Here is a 17,302-nt window from a genome sequence, read left to right on the forward strand (position 1 = left end):
GTGGCTTTAATCACTATTAATCAAAGTATATTGTTCAGAATTAGGTAAGAGTCTAATTTTGAATTGACCTATAACATTATGTTCATGTCTGGATACCAAATTTAAGGTGGTTATTTATAAATGTATACTGTGGTGGTAGTTAATGTGCCGTGGAGTCAGTTCCAATTCATAGCGACCCTGTACAGGGTTTCTGAGGCTGTAAATCTATACAGGAGCAGAAAGCCTTATCTTTCTCCCGCAGAATGGCTGGTAGTTTCGAACTGCTGACCTTGAGGCTAGTAGTCCGACTCGTAACCACTACACTACAATAGCTCCTTAAATGTATATTGTGGTGGGCAATTATAGTGATAAAGGGACTTAAAATCATATGGTAAACTTTGTAAGCCCTTGGAATATTTTGTCTAGGAAAATTAGATAAAGCCACTATCTTCAAATACTATCAGACCTTTCTTACTTAATAAAGGATACCACCTCGGAAACCCTACACAGGGCTGCTATCAATTGGAACTGACTCGATGGCACTCAACAACAACTAGTACATATGAAGCCCTGGTGTGGCACTGTAGGATGAACAGTCTACCATGAGGTTGGTTTGAACCATCATGTTGGTGGTTCAAACTCACCGGCCACTCTTCACTATGTTTCAGAACTGACTTGACAGCTGTTAGCAACAACAACAGCTAGTACATAATGGGTAATATTTACTGCAAGATTGTCTTTGGTTGGTTGGTTATGTGCCTTAGCTTAATGCTTTCTGTATTGCCTTTAATAAAATGTTCTTTCAAGTATTCCATCTCAAAATTTCCAAGAAGCCATCATATGAAAACATTTTGTAGTTAACAAAACTAGGTGAAGACATGTTTACAATTGGATATTCATGTGATGATTCTTTTTTAGACTTTAGTTCCAGAAGAAACAACTTCCATTGGGGAATTGGTGGGGGTTTTTTGTTTTGTTTTGTTTGTTTCTTATTTAAAACCTATATGTGTTCTTCTCATTCCACATTTTAGAAACATCATAGCAAAGTATCATCCATTTTTTTTATTTACCTACTTCCACCTCTTTTTTTCTACTTATTTCAACTTTTACTTAATACATCATTTAGTAAATAAACACTCTATGATATTTTCAGTGGGTGGAAATTCCAAGAAGTAGGTGTTGTTGTTGTTAGGTGTCATCAAGTCGGTACCAAACACTATCCGGTCCTGGGCCAACCTCACAGTTGTTGCCACGCTTGAGCCCATTGCTGCTGCCACTTTGCCAATCCATCTTCGCTGGGGGTCTTCCTCTTTTTCTCTGACCCTCCATCTTAACCAAACATGATATCCTTCTCTAGCAACTGGTCCCTCCTGACAATGTCTGAAGAATGAGAGACCAAGTTGGGCCATCCTGGCCTCCAAAGAGCACTCTGCCTGCACTTCCAACACAGATTTGTTCTTTTGGCAGCCCATGGTACTATCAATATTCCCTTCCAACACCATAACTGAAATTCATCAATTCTTCTATGGTCTTCCTTATTCACTGTCCAGCTTTTGCATGCATATGAGGTTATTCAAAATACAATGGCTTAGGCCAGGTGCACCTCAGTCTTCAAGCTGACATCTTTGCTCTTCAACACTTAAAAAAGGTCTTATGCTGCAGATTTGCCTAATACAATATATCGTTTGATTTCGTGACTGCTGCTTCCATGTGTATTGATGGTTGATCCAAGAAGAATGAAGTCCTTGACAACTTCAGTTGTGTCTCCGTTGATTAGAATGACGTTTATTGGTCCAGTGGTGAGGGTTTTTGTTTTCTTTATATTGAGATGTAATCCATACCAAAGGCTGTGCTCTTTGATCTTCATCTGGAAGTATTTTTAGTCCTCTTCACTTTCAGCAAGCAAGGGTGTATCATCTGCATATTACAAGTTGTTAATGAGTCTTCTTCCAATCCCGATGCCACCTTTTTCTTCATAGATCCCAGTTTCTCAGCATACAGGTTGAATAAATATGGTGAAACAATACAACCCTATCATGCGCCTTTTTTAATTTTAAACCATTTGGTGTTCACATGTTCTGTTCAAACAACTGCCTCTTGGTCTATGTACAGATTCCTCATGAGCACAATTAAGTGTTCCGGAATACTCATAACTTCGCAATGTTGTCCACAGCTTGTCATGATCCACACAATTGAAAGCTTTTGCTTAGTAAATGAAGCACAGGTAAACATCTTTCTGGTATTCTCTGCTTTCAGCCAAGATCCATCAGACATCAGCAATGATATCCCTTGTTCTATGGCCTATTCTGAATCAGGCTTGAACCTCTGGAAGTTCTCTGTCAATGAATGCTTGCAACTGTTTCTGTATTACCTTTAGTAAAACTTTACTTGCATGGGATATCAAAGATACTGTCCGATGATTTTTGCTTTCTATTGGATCACCTCTCTTTGGAATGGTCACAAATATGGATCTCTTCCAATCAGTGGGCCAGGTAGTTGTCTTCCAAATATCTTGGCAAAGATGAGTGAGTGTGTTTAATGCCGCTTCACTTTCTTGAAAGATTTCAATTTTGATTCCATCAATTCCTGGTTCATTGTCCTTTGCCAGTTCCTTCAACGCACCTTGGATTTCCTCCTTCATTATCATTGGCTCTTGATCATATGGTACCTCTTGAAATGGTTGAACATTAACCATTTCCTTTTGGTACAGTGACTCTGGGTATTCCTTCCATCTTCTCTTGATGCTTTCTGCATCATTCAGTAATTTGCCCAGAGTATCCTTTAATAACGAAAGTCAAGGCTTGAATTTTTTCTTCAGTTCCCCCAACTTGAGAAATGTTGAGCGTGTTCTTCCATTTTGATTTTTTGATTCCAGATCTTTGCACATTTCATTATAATATTTGGCTTTATCTTCTCGAGCTGATCTTTGAAATTTTCTGTTCAGTTCTTGGACCTTCTCATTTCTTCCACTTGACTTTAGCATCTTTATGCTACAGAGCAAGTTCCAGTGTCTCTTCTGACATCCATTTTGACCTTTTCCTTCTTTCTTGTCTTCTCAATGACTTTTTGCTTTCTTCATGTATGATGTTCTTGAGGTCATCCCATAACTCTTTTGGTCTTCGGTCTTTAATGTTTAATGTATCAAATCTGTTCTTCAGATGATCTCTAAATTCAGGTGGAATATATTCAAGGTAATATTTTGGCTCTCGTGTACTTGTTTTCATGTTCTTCAACTTCAGTTTGAATTTGCATTTGAGTAATTGATGGTCTGTTCCACAGTCTGCCCCTGGCCTTGTTTTCACTGATGATATGGAGCTTTGCCATTGTCTCTTTCCACAGATGTAGTCAGTTTGATTTCTATGTATTCCATCTGGCGAGGTCCATGTGTATAGTTGTCTGTTATGCTGTCTAAAGAAGGTATTTGAAATGAACAAATCATTAGTTTTACAGAATTTTATCATGGGTTCCCCAGCATCATTTCTATCACCAAGGCCATATTTTCCAACTACTGATCCTTCCTCTTTGCTCCCAACCTTCTCATTCCAATCACCAGTAATGATCAATATATCTTGATTGCATGTTTGATCAATTTCAGATTGAAGAAGTTGGTAGAATTCTTCTATTTCATCCTAACTGGCTTTAGTGGTTGGTGCAGAAATTTGAATAATAGTGGTATTAACTGGGCTTCTCTGTAGGTGCATGGATATTATCCTATCACAGACAGTGTTGTACCTCATGACTGATCTGGATATGTTCTTAAATGCCATACCCACCCACAAATATTTTACGACTGATCAAATAATTTCTGTAATGTTTATCTGAGTTGACGTTGTGGTTGGCAAATGGGTAGTAGCTGTACATGAGATACATTGTTGGGGAATTGAATCTGGGTCTGCCACGTGGAAACTGAGAATTCCTCACTGAACCCTAATTACCATTCTGTGCATCATTATATACATATATGTGCTTTGTATTTCTCTTGTTACTTTTTTTCCTTTAAATCATTGTATATCTAGGATGAGTGGTTCTCCCGATTTGGTGTGTTTCAGAATTAGCTGGTGGTGGTTGTTGTTGCTAAGTCTTTTTAGGATTTTTGAGGAGCAACTGATGGGTTTGAAGTGCTGACCTGATATTTAGCAGTCCAGTGCTTATCTTATAGTGCCACACTAGTTCTCCACAGTCAGCTGGGTGTTTTATTAAAACAAAGGCTGCTGAGCCAATTCTCCTACCAGTGCATCAGATTCAGTAGGTTTGGAGTGTGTGCCACACAAGTTTGCATTTCTAAGTTCTCAGTGATTCAGAGCCTGTTGGTTCATCACTACATTTTGAGAACTGCCTTAGGTTTCTCAAAGCCATGTTCATGCTACTTACAAAGGGTTGGAGAGTTCTGGTGTGGTGCTATAGGATAAGCACCAGACCACAAGGTCAGTTTGAACCCACAATGTCGGTGGTTCAAATTCACCAGTTGCTCCTTGGAAACCTATATAGGATCAGTATGAGTCAGAACTGACTCAACGGCACTTAACAACAATAACAACACATAGGATTTCATATGTTCCAAATTCAGGGGAGGACCATCTAAGTAATGTATACTGTACAATTAGGGGAAAAGGTATTTTTTTTAAAAATTTATTTGTGTTTAGTGGTATAAAAATTACAGGGTTTGACTTTAACAAGTCAAATAAAAGATATTTATTCTATCTAGAGAGTTGCCAAGAAGATCTGCTTTCATTCCAGTTTAACTTCATGAAGAAAAGTTCAAGGACATTAAATTGTCTACGAAACTGGATGTCAGTATAGGGAAAAAATGTCTGCATTTTTTAAAAAGCTGTGATGAGTAACTGAGCTGGAGCTTTCAGCTATACATATAGTAATTACTTTACAAAAAAGCATTAGTGTCAGAAGGCTTGTAAGTCCATCTTCTGCCTTTAACTGATTGGAATACCTAAAACGGGGCTGCAGCGTACCCGGTTAACGAGGCTTTCTGCGGAGCCTTTGCAATACATAAAACTATAGGTAGAAACCAGAACCACATCCAGATCACCAGAGATGAGAAATCCCCACTTGAAGGGACGAGCTGACGAGCCTGGAATGGTGAGAAGAACAAAAGATATGTCTCGAATGGAAGACCTACAGGAAAAATACGACACAATGGAGACAGATGGACTGCTACTACAAGAACAAATGGGTCGCTCCCCTAGGAGACATTGGGGCAGTCAGTCGGGTCCCACCAATGTAGGCCCCCCCCCAAAAAAAACTGAGACTCGGTGGAAATGCACACTCGGATTGGTAAACACACACATCAACGTTGTGGAGAAATGGGGTAAAGGCAGCAATGAAGCGGTGAGCTAAGCCTCAACAATATTCAGAGGGCTTCTGTGGACTGGGTTGGGGACCTGGTTGGCAAGCAGTGCGAGGAGACCCGAGGACTCCTGGGCCCAGAGTCAGTGACGTGGCCACGGAGGACTCAAGTGGAGAATGGAGCTGCTGGCTGATGGGAAGAGAGGACATGTGCACAAGAGCACCCACACTTGCAGATGACACCCACGTGACCGGGACTGGATGACTGGATGATCAGAGCTCAACCAGGAGAAGAAAGAAGGGAGTGGTGGTGGGAAGAAGATTGAGCTGATCCAAGCTGATGAACTTGACCTATGCATACGAATGCAGTGACACAAAAGAGGTGATAAATCCTTACAGCAAGAAACATTCCCACCCCTCCACACACAGAGTAGACAGAGAGGGACAACTTGGACATTGTATACTCAAATGGGGAGGGAGGGACTACAAAGGCAAGAAGTAACTGGCTTACAAGCTTTCAAGAGGGAAAGTAGAACTAGGGAGGAAGGCAGAATCACCAGTGAGTACTATCCAATTTGTTTAGGTGGAGCTGATGAAATGAAATGCAGATGGGTTACGTGCGATACTGTAGTGAATAATGGTTATCAAGACGGATTGTGAGTGTTGGAAATGCAAGGGTAGATGTTTTGTAGCAAGGAAGAGAGCAATTATTTCTCCAGTCTAGGAGTGGAGGTCTCTGGGACTACCAACGGATAAGAGCCGAGAACGGGCCCCCACCCAGAGATCCGGGGATGCCTGAGATGGAGACAGAGATGATGACATGGAGGGATGAAGCAACTGGGGACTCTGGATCCAGAGAGGGAGAGGAACTGTGGGCCGAAGACTGAGGGAGGAGGGGGGAGTGTAGAGCACGGCCTTCTAGGATATGCCCTTTGGTCAGAAGATGATGCATGGAGGGGATTGGAACCATGGCAATGTAATGATATATGACGGAATGAATATGGAACTGAGGTTCTCTCGTGTAAACTATCGTATAATTCACAATAAAACATAAAAAAAAAAAAAAAGCATTAGTGTCTCACTCTTCTCCTTACACTTCTCATAATAAGATAAATTTGGCATTTATGTATTTGCTCTAGGCAGTATTTTAACTAGGTAGATACTGACGCTTTCCCTAATTTCTTGGAGTCTTTTCAGGAAGTGAAGAATTTCTGTAGTACTTTATACAATGCTAGATATGAATTTAAAATCAACAGATACTTGTTGAATGAGTTAATAAATGATTTAAATCCTATGGATGATGAAATATTAGAGATTTTAAATGAGAACATGTTAAAGATAGCATATATTTTGAGGTCTTCTCTCATTTCTAATGTGCAAAAACAGTTTAAAACTATCTCTAAACTACTGTGGCTATTGGACAATTTTGATGATAGACATATTTCTGAATTCCAGTGTCTAGATACCATTTTCTTTCCATTGTTATATTATGGTTATTTTTGCTAGAAAGGCTTCTTGCAATTACTCTTTCAAATTCTGAGACACTTTCTTCCAAATAAAATTTCCTTAAAACTGTATCTGGTATCCTTCTTTTCTGACATTTTCTCTGTATGTTTCTTTTTATTTGCCTTTCAGTAGAACTCTTATCTTTTCACCATTTTCTTATTCCTTAAAATCATGTGAAATTTGGAGTCCAATTAATACCAGTATTATTGTGAGAAATCTGGACCTAATTCTGTATGACTAAACAGAATTGCATAATAGTGTTTTCCATCTGCTCCAAGATCAGTAAAAACTTGGGAGTGGGATCAGCAGTACTTTTCCAAACCATGAAGTTCTCTGGTTATTCTTCCAAAGTTTCTCATTTTCCCCTTTTCTTGAGCATTTAGTATTAGCATATACTACACTGTTGCTGTCTGATTTCAAACTAGGTATTAGCCATTTAAATGTATTAACTCATTAGTTTATTCAACATTATAATAATTGCTAGAAGCCTTTGCCCATATTCTGTTCTAGGGATAAAGAGATGATTAGAACCTGCTTTGTAGGAATAAATAAACTAAGAGGGAAGAGAAAACTGTAAATAATTTTAGTATACTATGATATATGCATCTCTGTAGGTGAAAGATGAGGCTGTCTGCTCCTATAAAGATTTGCAGTCTTGGAAAACCCTATATAAGCTTGCTATGCATTGGAATCAGCTCAGTGGCAGTGTTTTTTGCCTGTTAGTTTTTTTGATGATATATGCACAAATTGTGATGGACTTGCATGCATAGCATACCTATTAAAGTTTAACTTAGTATCTACACTTTAGACTTAAATGCACTCTTCTTTTAAGGTCCTTTTCCATGCGATATATGTGGTCGTCAATTTAATGATACTGGAAATTTGAAACGTCATATAGAATGTACCCATGGTGGAAAGAGAAAATGGACTTGCTTTATCTGTGGAAAATCAGTACGAGAAAGGTGAGAAGTTACTTATACCCCCAGACAAGTTCTGGTACAGTGTGTAGAGATGATCAGAATTGACAGAAGTCTGAGGAACTGGCAGCATCAGTATCTAGTACCTCTGGAACTTGGTAAAGGAGAGGAAGAATAAGAAGCATTAAAATAAAACTGCTTCAGAAGTTACATCACTGGAGGCCCTCCACTACTTACATAGGTCATTGCGCTGGATACCTATTTCACTTTCCTTAGGTAGAAATCTGGAGCATGTTTCTTCTGGATAGGTAAAAATAGGATTCCTGGGCAGAAATGACATGCCATGTGATTGAATGGAGTTTCTGGTGTGGCGCTCTGGGTTAATGTGCTGGACTGCAAAGTCAGAGGATCAAGCTATCAGCCGCTCCTCAGAAACCCTATACAGGGTCTCTGAGTCAGAAGTGACTTGATGGCATTTAACAACAATAACAAATGTGATTGAATACTGAGAGCAGGGAGTCCTGTCCCTTACCCCAGAAATGTCTTGTCTTTTAGACTTTATAGTTCCGGTCATAGATTACAAGATTATTTCTTGAAAATATGAGCAACCTCAGGATAAATTTATTCCCTAACTGATGGCACCCCAGATCACATACCGTGAAACTGAGTTATCAAAAACACACCCATACTCTTCAACCTCCCCATCTACTTTTTAGCCTGTCACACTTTATCCTAAGCAAATAGTTAGGATTACAATACATAGCAGGGCAGCTTTTAATATGGGAGCTAGATTCCAACACAAACAGAATAAAAAGAACTTAAGGAAACAGATTATAAGGAAGAAGAAAGCGTTAACAGTTAATATCCTTAGCTGAAGATATGTTGTGGTTGTTAGATTATGTTGAATTGGCTCTGACTCATATCGACTTTGTGTACAACAGAACGAAACACTGCTTGTTCCTGTACCATCCTCACAGCATTCTTTTGCTTGAGTCCATTGCTACTGTCACTGTGTCAATCCATATCATTGGGATCCTCCTCTTTTTCACTTACCCTCTACTTTACCAAGCATGATGTCCTCTAAGAACTGGTCCCTCCTGATAATATGTCCTAAATATGAGAGACACAGTGTCACCATCCTGACTAAGGAGCATTTTGGCTCTACTTTTTTCAACACAGATTTGTTCTGGCAATCCATGGTACTTTTAAATATCCTTCTCCAACACCATACTCAAATGCATCAATTTGTTTATGGTCTTATTAATTGTCCAACTTTCACATACATATGATGCTGTTGAAAATACCATAACTTGGATCAGGCGCACCTTAGTCCTCAAACTGGTATCTTTGCTCTTGAACACGTTAAAGAGTTATAGTTACAGAACAAACCCATTAAACAAGAACAAGATGTGATATAAAGAGATCACTCAGATAATAAACCAGAAGTCTCAGAAATTAAAAAGCATGATGGCTGAAGTAGTAACCACAGTGGGGAATTAGAGGACAAAGGTAAAGAGAACCCCTAAAAAGTAAAGCAAAACACCCCAGAAATATGAAGCAAAGACAAAAACATTAAAGGCCAGATGAAGCTCCCAAATGAAAAAAAAAACAACCAAAAATGGGGTGAGATGAAGACATCACTGAAATAATTTAAGAGAATGTTCCAGAGATGAAAAATAGAAAACTTTGGTATTCTAAATTTTAGAAAGTCCTATGTGTAATATATATAACTTATTTATTTTTATGACTGAATCCATTGTAAGTCTTTAAGAGGTTTTTCTGTGTATGTGTGTTTGTGTGAATAAATGTAATGATCCATCACATGCTTAGGACATCAGATGAAAATTAACCTACACCACTGGTATTCCTGTGGTGTCTCACAACACTGAAGACAAAGAGATGGTTTCCTAAGCTTCTAGGAATTAATTCTAGGAAGGGATAAAGGTCGCATTCTTTGAATCAAGAATTACAATTACTTGACCTTCTCTTGTAATGTTAATACTAAAAATACTACAAAATTTTATTTTATAAAATTTCAAAAGAAAATGATCTCCTACCCATAATTCTGTCTCAAATTAGCAATTACGTTTGAAGCTAAAATAAGGATATTTTCAAGGTCTCAAAACTTTTTCATGTATTATTTTTCTCAAAATGCTACTGAAGGATGTGCTCTACCAAAATGAGAGAGTGAACCAATAAAGGAAACAGTATGAGCTTAGGGAAGTGGGAGTTCTACACAGGAGAGAGGCAAAGGGAATTCTCAGGAGGATGGTGAATGAAGATTCTTGTAATTAATGGGCTTCTTGTTGTTATGTGCCATAAAGTCAGTTCCGACTCACAGTGACCATAATAGCAATAGTTACTCTAGGTTATCATTACTCAGATATATTCAGGGTTGTCATTACTAAGGTCTGTATTGGCATGCTTTCTCTTTTAACAAGGTGACAGAATGCTAGAATCTGACTCTGAGTCTTCATTATATTCCTGCTATTATCTTGGGACCACAGTGGCTTTGTCAGATAAGCATTGGACTGAGAACCATAAGGTCGGCACTTTGAGCACTCTAGCTGCTCCTCGGGAGAAAGATTCATCAGCTTGTTCCTCCTGTAATGATTTATAACCTCAGAAACACTGTACAGAGTCACTGTGAGTTGGAACTGACTCAGCAGCACTTATCCACAATGCTTATCTTTTTGTCTTGCTCCTTATTTTATTTGTTTCTTTATTTCATCTCATAGAAATGTTCTTTTTTTTTTTAACCTATTTATTAGAGTTAAAGGTTGTTGTTGTTAAGTGCTGTTGAGTCGATTCTGACCAACAGCGACCCTGTATAGGGTTTCCACGGAGCAGCTGGTGAGCTTGAACCACTGACTTTGCAGTTAGAGGTAGGCCATGGTAAAACGAATAGCAATATATCTAAATCACTTTGAGTACAGTATTTCTAGTACTTGATATATTCTAACTCTGACAGATGCTCCAACTATTGTGATCCCTGTTTCCTAATATTTATTCGTGGCTTTACACAGTTAAGTGTCAAAAAGAGCTCTTGTTCTTATTAGCTCTCAGGAAAACTGCAGGCAGACTCAGGTCTAGAAATACTGTTTATGTTTAATCTTCTGGGTACGTTATCTAATAGTGAAAAGATGATTAGGTTTGTACTTGCTGCTTTAGTTAAAACCTGGTGTGGTTCTGTAGGATAACCACTGGTTTGCTAACCTCACGGTCAGCAGTTCAAACCCACCTTGGTAACCCTTACAGTATCACTATGAGTAGGAATAAACTCGACAGCATTTAATAACAAAAACACTCAGTTTTGCTGAAACATACAATACATATAGTTTTGTGACAAATACCCAGGTAGTAAAATGAACAAAAAAAGCAATGGTTATCGTTGCTCATTTTGAGTTTTTTTGAGTGGGAAGCAGGGGGAAATGAACATGATCAGGGAGAAGCATGCAGAAGCATAGTAATGTTTGCCATAAAATTGCATATAAATTTTGACTGTCTTCAGTACTTATAATCTTTAACAAAATGTAAATATGTTTATTTAACACAGAACTACTTTGAAAGAACATTTGAGAATTCATAGTGGAGAAAAACCTCATCTTTGTAGTATTTGTGGACAAAGTTTTCGTCATGGAAGCTCATACAGGTAAATCCAACCATTTTGTTTACTATATTCAGTAAGATGAAATAGCCTCTTCATTTTAATTTTATTTTCTTATCATTGCTTTAGTTAAATATGTTGAATTAAAATGTTTCTTAGTATATACTGTCTTAGTTACTGCTCTTTGAATCAGTCAAAATTCGTTAAAACTGGTATTTTTAACTTAGTTTGCTATGTCAGTTTTGCTAACAAATAATACTTTTGGTGTAAAAAGCAAAATTGAAAACTCTGAGATTCTAAATTTTAGAAAGTCTTATGTGTAATACTTATAACTTATTTATTTTTATGACTGAATCCTTGGTAAATCTATAAGAGGTTTTTCTGTGTATGTGTGTTTGTGTGAATAAATGGTAGGTTACCACTTTTTCTGGTGTGGCACTGTGGGTTAATGCACTGGACTGTAAAGTAGGTTTGAATCACAAGATTGACAGTTCAAGCTCACCAGCTGCTCTTGGAAACCCTATGCAGGGTCTCTGTGGGTCGGAACCGACAACAACCACTTTCTATGAATACTTGGATGTTTTATTACTCATAAGAATTTTCCTCTAAGCCTTTACCATTTACACTTTTATTTACTGTTTATGTTTTATTGAAGAAATTCAGCTTCTAACCTGGAGGTTGTGGGTTCAAACCCACCCAGTGGTACTATGGAATATAGATCTGGCTATCTGATTCCATTAAGAATACAACCAAGAAAACCGTATGGAGCAGTTCTACCTATAACACATGGTGGTTCACATGGGGTTGCAGTGAGTTAGAATAGACTTAATGGCACTTAGCAACAACAAGATGTGTCCAATTTGAATTCTTTCAAGTACTCTTAAAAATGTTAATCTCAATTCTGTAATGCTTATTTTTTAATTTAATGTTTACCTATTATTATGTATAAACAATATTTCCCCTTTTAACTTAATCTAGCTAGTTATGTTTTAGTTATGGCACAGTAAACATATATTCTGGCAGTTTGAGTAAGAATATTCTTCAAGATTGAGACGGTGGTTCTGTTGTGATAAATTATTTACATTGAAATACATTTTGATTAGTATCTTTTATCATCTATCTGCCTTTGGGCATAAAATGAACCACATTACATAGTAAAATGTAAAAATTGTTATAAAGCCTAACCAAATTCACCTGTTGAGTTGATTCTGACTCATAGAGACCCTATAGATCAGAGTAGAACTGTCCCATAGGTTTCCAAGGCTGCAAATCTTTGTGAAAGCCAACTGCCACATCTTTTGCCCATGGAGCCACTAGGTGGTTTGAACTGCCAAACTTTTGGTTAGCAACTTAGTAATTTAACTACTGTACCACTAGGTCTGGAGTCCTGGTGTGGTGCTGTGGTTTAATACGCCAGACTGCAAAGCCATTTGAACTGCAAGGTGGGTGGTTCAAGCTCACCAGCTGCTCCTCAGAAACCCTATACAGGGTCGGAATCGACTCAATAGCACTTGACAACAACAACAACCAGGTCTACTTATATAAAATTACGAGTTGGGCTGCTAACCACAAGGTCAGCAGTTCAAAACTACCAACCGCTTCCTTGGGAAAAAGAGAAGGTGTTCTGCTCCCATAAAGATTTACAGCCTAGGAAACCCTATCCAGGATGTCTGTGAGTTGGAACTGACTTCACAGCACATGACCACCTCCAATAGTTATACAGTAAGCGCTCAGCTACTAGTTTACAAGTGGTACCAATTGTCCAGCATAAGATTGATTCACAATTACTTGCTGTTTTGTTAGCTATCATTAGCATATTGTTAGTCACTTACAGCCTTACCGCATTTGTATCATTTTAATTCCTGAATGATTCCCTGCTAACCTTGATATACTAAGACTCAACGAATCAAATAGATAACAGCTGTGACATTTGAAGGTTGAGTTGAGTAGATTTAGGATCTAACATGTCAGAAACAAATATCATCTGAAAGTGGCAGGAGCATGTGTGAAAGTTGAAATATTGTTTTGAAAGAGGAAAATAGGCTTCTTGGTGTCAGGTAGTGAAAGAGAAGGACTCTTAAAGACATAGCAATAGAACAATCTACAAAGGTGTTTGAGTAAACATCCCTGTTTTCATTATTAATAATTTATCAGTTTTTTCCTTCTTTTGGTTTCATTGCTCTACAATCTTTTTAATAGACTCCACTTACGAGTACATCATGATGATAAAAGATATGAGTGTGATGAATGTGGAAAAACATTTATTCGTCATGACCACCTTACAAAGCACAAAAGAATACATTCAGGTAAGTTGTATTTTCTAATGCTGCTTCCAAAACCTTTTCAAAAAAACACTTGCACACAGTGTAACATTACATAATGTTTATGTTGGCTATAATATTTAATAGTTTGCATATGTTGGTCTCCTATCCATAAAGCTGATTCTAAAATTTTGTTGCAAAAGCACCTGTTGTTGTTGTTGTTAAGTGCCATCGAGTTAATTCTGACCCATAGCGACCCTTTCTTTATAGGGTTTCCGAGGAGCAGCTGGTGAGCTTGAATCGCCAACCTTGCAGTTTAAATGGTTTTGCAGTCCGGCGCATTAACCCAAAGCACCACATGAGAGGGGCTTAAATTCTATGACATGCTTTTGAAAACTGTAATTTTAGTCCTTTGTCCACTACTCTCTTACTATAAAGTATATTTTTAAAAGTTTGATTTTAATTCAAACTTTGCACTTTGCACATAAAATGAGATTGTTGAAAGTCTTTGCTGTTGGCAATGCCTCAAAAGGAGAAGCTAAGGTAATATTTCACATTTTGATTGGATTGAGAAGTTTGCAAATGTTAGGTGTTTAAAGGGAAATGATTATAATTGGATGTTTATATTTAAATGACTTTTGAAATCCTATTTTTGGAAACAAATGCTTTAATAATCCTAATCAATTTCAGATCTTTACACTGTATTCACAATTTTTATATTCTGGGGATTTCTTTCATATTTTCCTCTCAGATTGATGTTCAGGAAGTACTAAGGGAGCCAACTCTGTGAGCACAATAATGAGAAAGAGCCATCTGTAGGAGCACAGTAGAAAAGGTGATTATTATTAACACAATTTAAGTATAAAGTATGCAACAGACAGTAATTATTTTCTTAAAGATTCCTATGAGATAAGTTATGATTGTTATCACCACTTTTAAAAGATGCTAGATGGTCTGATGACTTAAAAAAAAAAAAACCTCAAAAAAATTGAAAGTATGCATTTTCAGTCTTAGGAGGAGAATTTGTAATTCCTAATTTTAGGGGACACATGGTTTTTATTTACACACTGATTTTCAAAAGACAATTCTTTGTAACGAAATTTTAGGACTGAGATGAGAAATTGGGGTCATCTCCAAATTCCTTTGTATTTGCATTTTGGCTCATTGCAAATGTAAGAAATCCCCACAGATGAAAACATTTTTAAAGTGAAATACAAAGATCTGAAAATGTTTGGTTCCTCTTTATAAGCAGTAAGATAGCCTCATCTTAATTCAATGTGTGTTCTTACTGGTGTTTAATATCTACATATATTCCTTTTTAAAAAAGAGTCATATTTGGAAGTAAGTTCATTTATCTTCTATATGTTGAAAAGTAAGATTCAAGTTTTACACCAAAAGGCTACTGATTTCCTCTCCAGGTGGGGAAAGGATTCACATCATGAAAGATCACCAAGAAAGATACTTGAGTGAGGAATATAAAGCAAATAGTCAAGACTAAAGGATGATTTTTTGAATGTATTTCCCACAATGTGAACTTACTGTTTGGTTATATCATAATCAAAAAGTATTTTGGTCTTTATTTTAAGGTGAAAAGGCTCATCAGTGTGAAGAATGCGGGAAATGTTTTGGTCGTAGGGACCATCTCACTGTTCATTATAAAAGTGTACACCTTGGAGAAAAAGTGTGGCAAAAGTAGGTGAAAAGCAAAATTTTTCCGAATTACTAAGGATAAGTCTGTTAGAGAAAAGTGGTAAATTTTCTCATTGTTCATTTTGTTTAATTGTGGACAGGTTGACCAGCTCTCTTTCTCTAGCTTCTGTAACTTTTCTTTTGTTCTTCTGTGCTGTTGAGTCAATTCCAACTCCTAGCAACCCTGTATAGGGATTCCGAGAAGCAGCTGGTGAGGTGTGAACTTTTTTTTTTTTTTTTCCTCTCTCTACTTATTTTCAGTGATTCTGAGTTAAAGGAATGGAAGACAGTTAAGTTGATGTTGAATATAAAATCTTGGTGTACTTTGGGGATTTCATGTATCTTTTGTTGTTGTGTCTCTTTGACAGCCAAATATATTGACAATATATTACATTTAATAAAATGACATTAGGAAATGTCTAGTCTAAATGTAAACCTACTTCTAACCACAATAAACATTTAAAAAATGATATTTGAAGGAGATATATACAGTTTCAGACATCAGTATTTTAAATAGTCTAGATATCCATACTTAACTGAAGTTTGTTGCTGAATGTAAATATTCAAAGAGTTCATCTTGTTGGACTAGGTATTTTAGGCAAATGATAGGTAATAGGCATGGTGTGAGGTTCCAAGGAACTCAGTCACTTGAGCATGCATAATCAATATACATACATGCATACACAAGGGGCCTTGGAACCATTCATGGAAATGGAATTGAAAAATAATGGAATTTTTCCACGTGCTTTTCAAGGACCCCTAGTGTTTGTGTCTGTGTGTGTGTTCTAAATATAGTAGATATCATTCATTGTTTTGTGTGTATTAATGGATTTATTATTACATTATTTGTGTTCATTGATTTGCTTTGTGTGTATTAATGGATTTATTATTACATTATTTGTGTTCATTGATTTGCTCATGGAATCCATATTTATATTCATTGAACTCGTATATTTATTATGACTAGGAATGTTGCTAAGTCTCAGGATACAAAGATTTACTTGGCATTGTACCAAAGAAAGAACAAGAATTTCAATATCTTGTATAAGTGAAAAGGAAAAAACTTAAAACTTCAGACTTTCATGCTCGGAAGATTTTTTTCCGCAGCGTCCCTTTATACCTTTCCAAGTGATTGAGTAATATTCTGGAGCTTCTGTTTATATAGATTCTATCTGTGCTTACCATGTTAGAAATTCCAATAGAAAAATTTCAAATCATTACTAATTCATTTAAAATAATCCATCATATGCTAATATAAATAGCAATTTTTAAAAAACAAACAAAACACAATTTAGAAAGGCTCCATGTTTTACCTTTTTTTATAAATCTCTCACTAATGAAAGTTAACCTTTTGTAAATAGTAGTATTGTCATATCTGTTGTAATATGTTTTGATGGAAATAAATGAGGAAAATCTCACTTCAAACAGATAAAATATTTGGAAAAAGGAGAAGTAGTCTAATAGTCTTTTCAGATAATTGTGGATATTCTTATTTGATTCTATAAAAAACTAAACAGGTTTTAATTCTGTAAAGATGAGTTGGGCAGTGGCATCTGAAACCAGCTTATTGACGATTCCGTACTTTGTTGCATTGAGTGCATTGATCTAGCTTATACATTGAATGGCTATTTTGCCCACGCATAATTTTATAATATCGTTTATATCGTTGTTGTTGTTAAATGCCATCAAGTCAGTTCTGACTCATAGCCACCCTGTATAGGGTTTCCAAGGAGCAGCTGGTGAGTTTGAACCGCCAACCTTGCAGTTTACTGATGAAGATCAAAGAGCACAGCCTTTAGTATGGATTACATCTCAATATACAGAAAACAAAAATCCTCACCACTGGACCAATAAACAACATTCTTAACAACAGAAAAGATTACACTTGTCAAGGACTTTATTCTTGGATCAACTATCAACACTTGTGGAAGCAGCAGTCAAGAAATGAAATGACGTATTGCATTAGGCAAATCTGCTGCACAAGACCTTTTTAAAGTGTTGAAGAGCAAAGATGTCATCTTGAGGACTAAGGTGCGCCTGAC

General features: G+C 36.8%; 1 protein-coding gene across 1 annotated transcript in view; it reads left to right on the forward strand.

The window, feature by feature from the left end:
* ZBTB41 (zinc finger and BTB domain containing 41) overlaps positions 1–17,302 on the forward strand; it is an 81,060-nt gene that overhangs the window by 20,473 nt on the left and 43,285 nt on the right. Inside the window, exons 5-8 of the mRNA XM_006834177.1 lie at positions 7,619–7,748; positions 11,260–11,355; positions 13,510–13,616; positions 15,158–15,263. Coding sequence (XP_006834240.1) covers positions 7,619–7,748; positions 11,260–11,355; positions 13,510–13,616; positions 15,158–15,263 — 439 coding nt within the window. The remainder of the gene's footprint in view (positions 1–7,618; positions 7,749–11,259; positions 11,356–13,509; positions 13,617–15,157; positions 15,264–17,302) is intronic.

The sequence above is a fragment of the Chrysochloris asiatica genome, unplaced genomic scaffold (genome assembly GCF_000296735.1).
Source record: "Chrysochloris asiatica unplaced genomic scaffold, ChrAsi1.0 scaffold00009, whole genome shotgun sequence".
NCBI classification, from domain to species: domain Eukaryota; kingdom Metazoa; phylum Chordata; class Mammalia; order Afrosoricida; family Chrysochloridae; genus Chrysochloris; species Chrysochloris asiatica.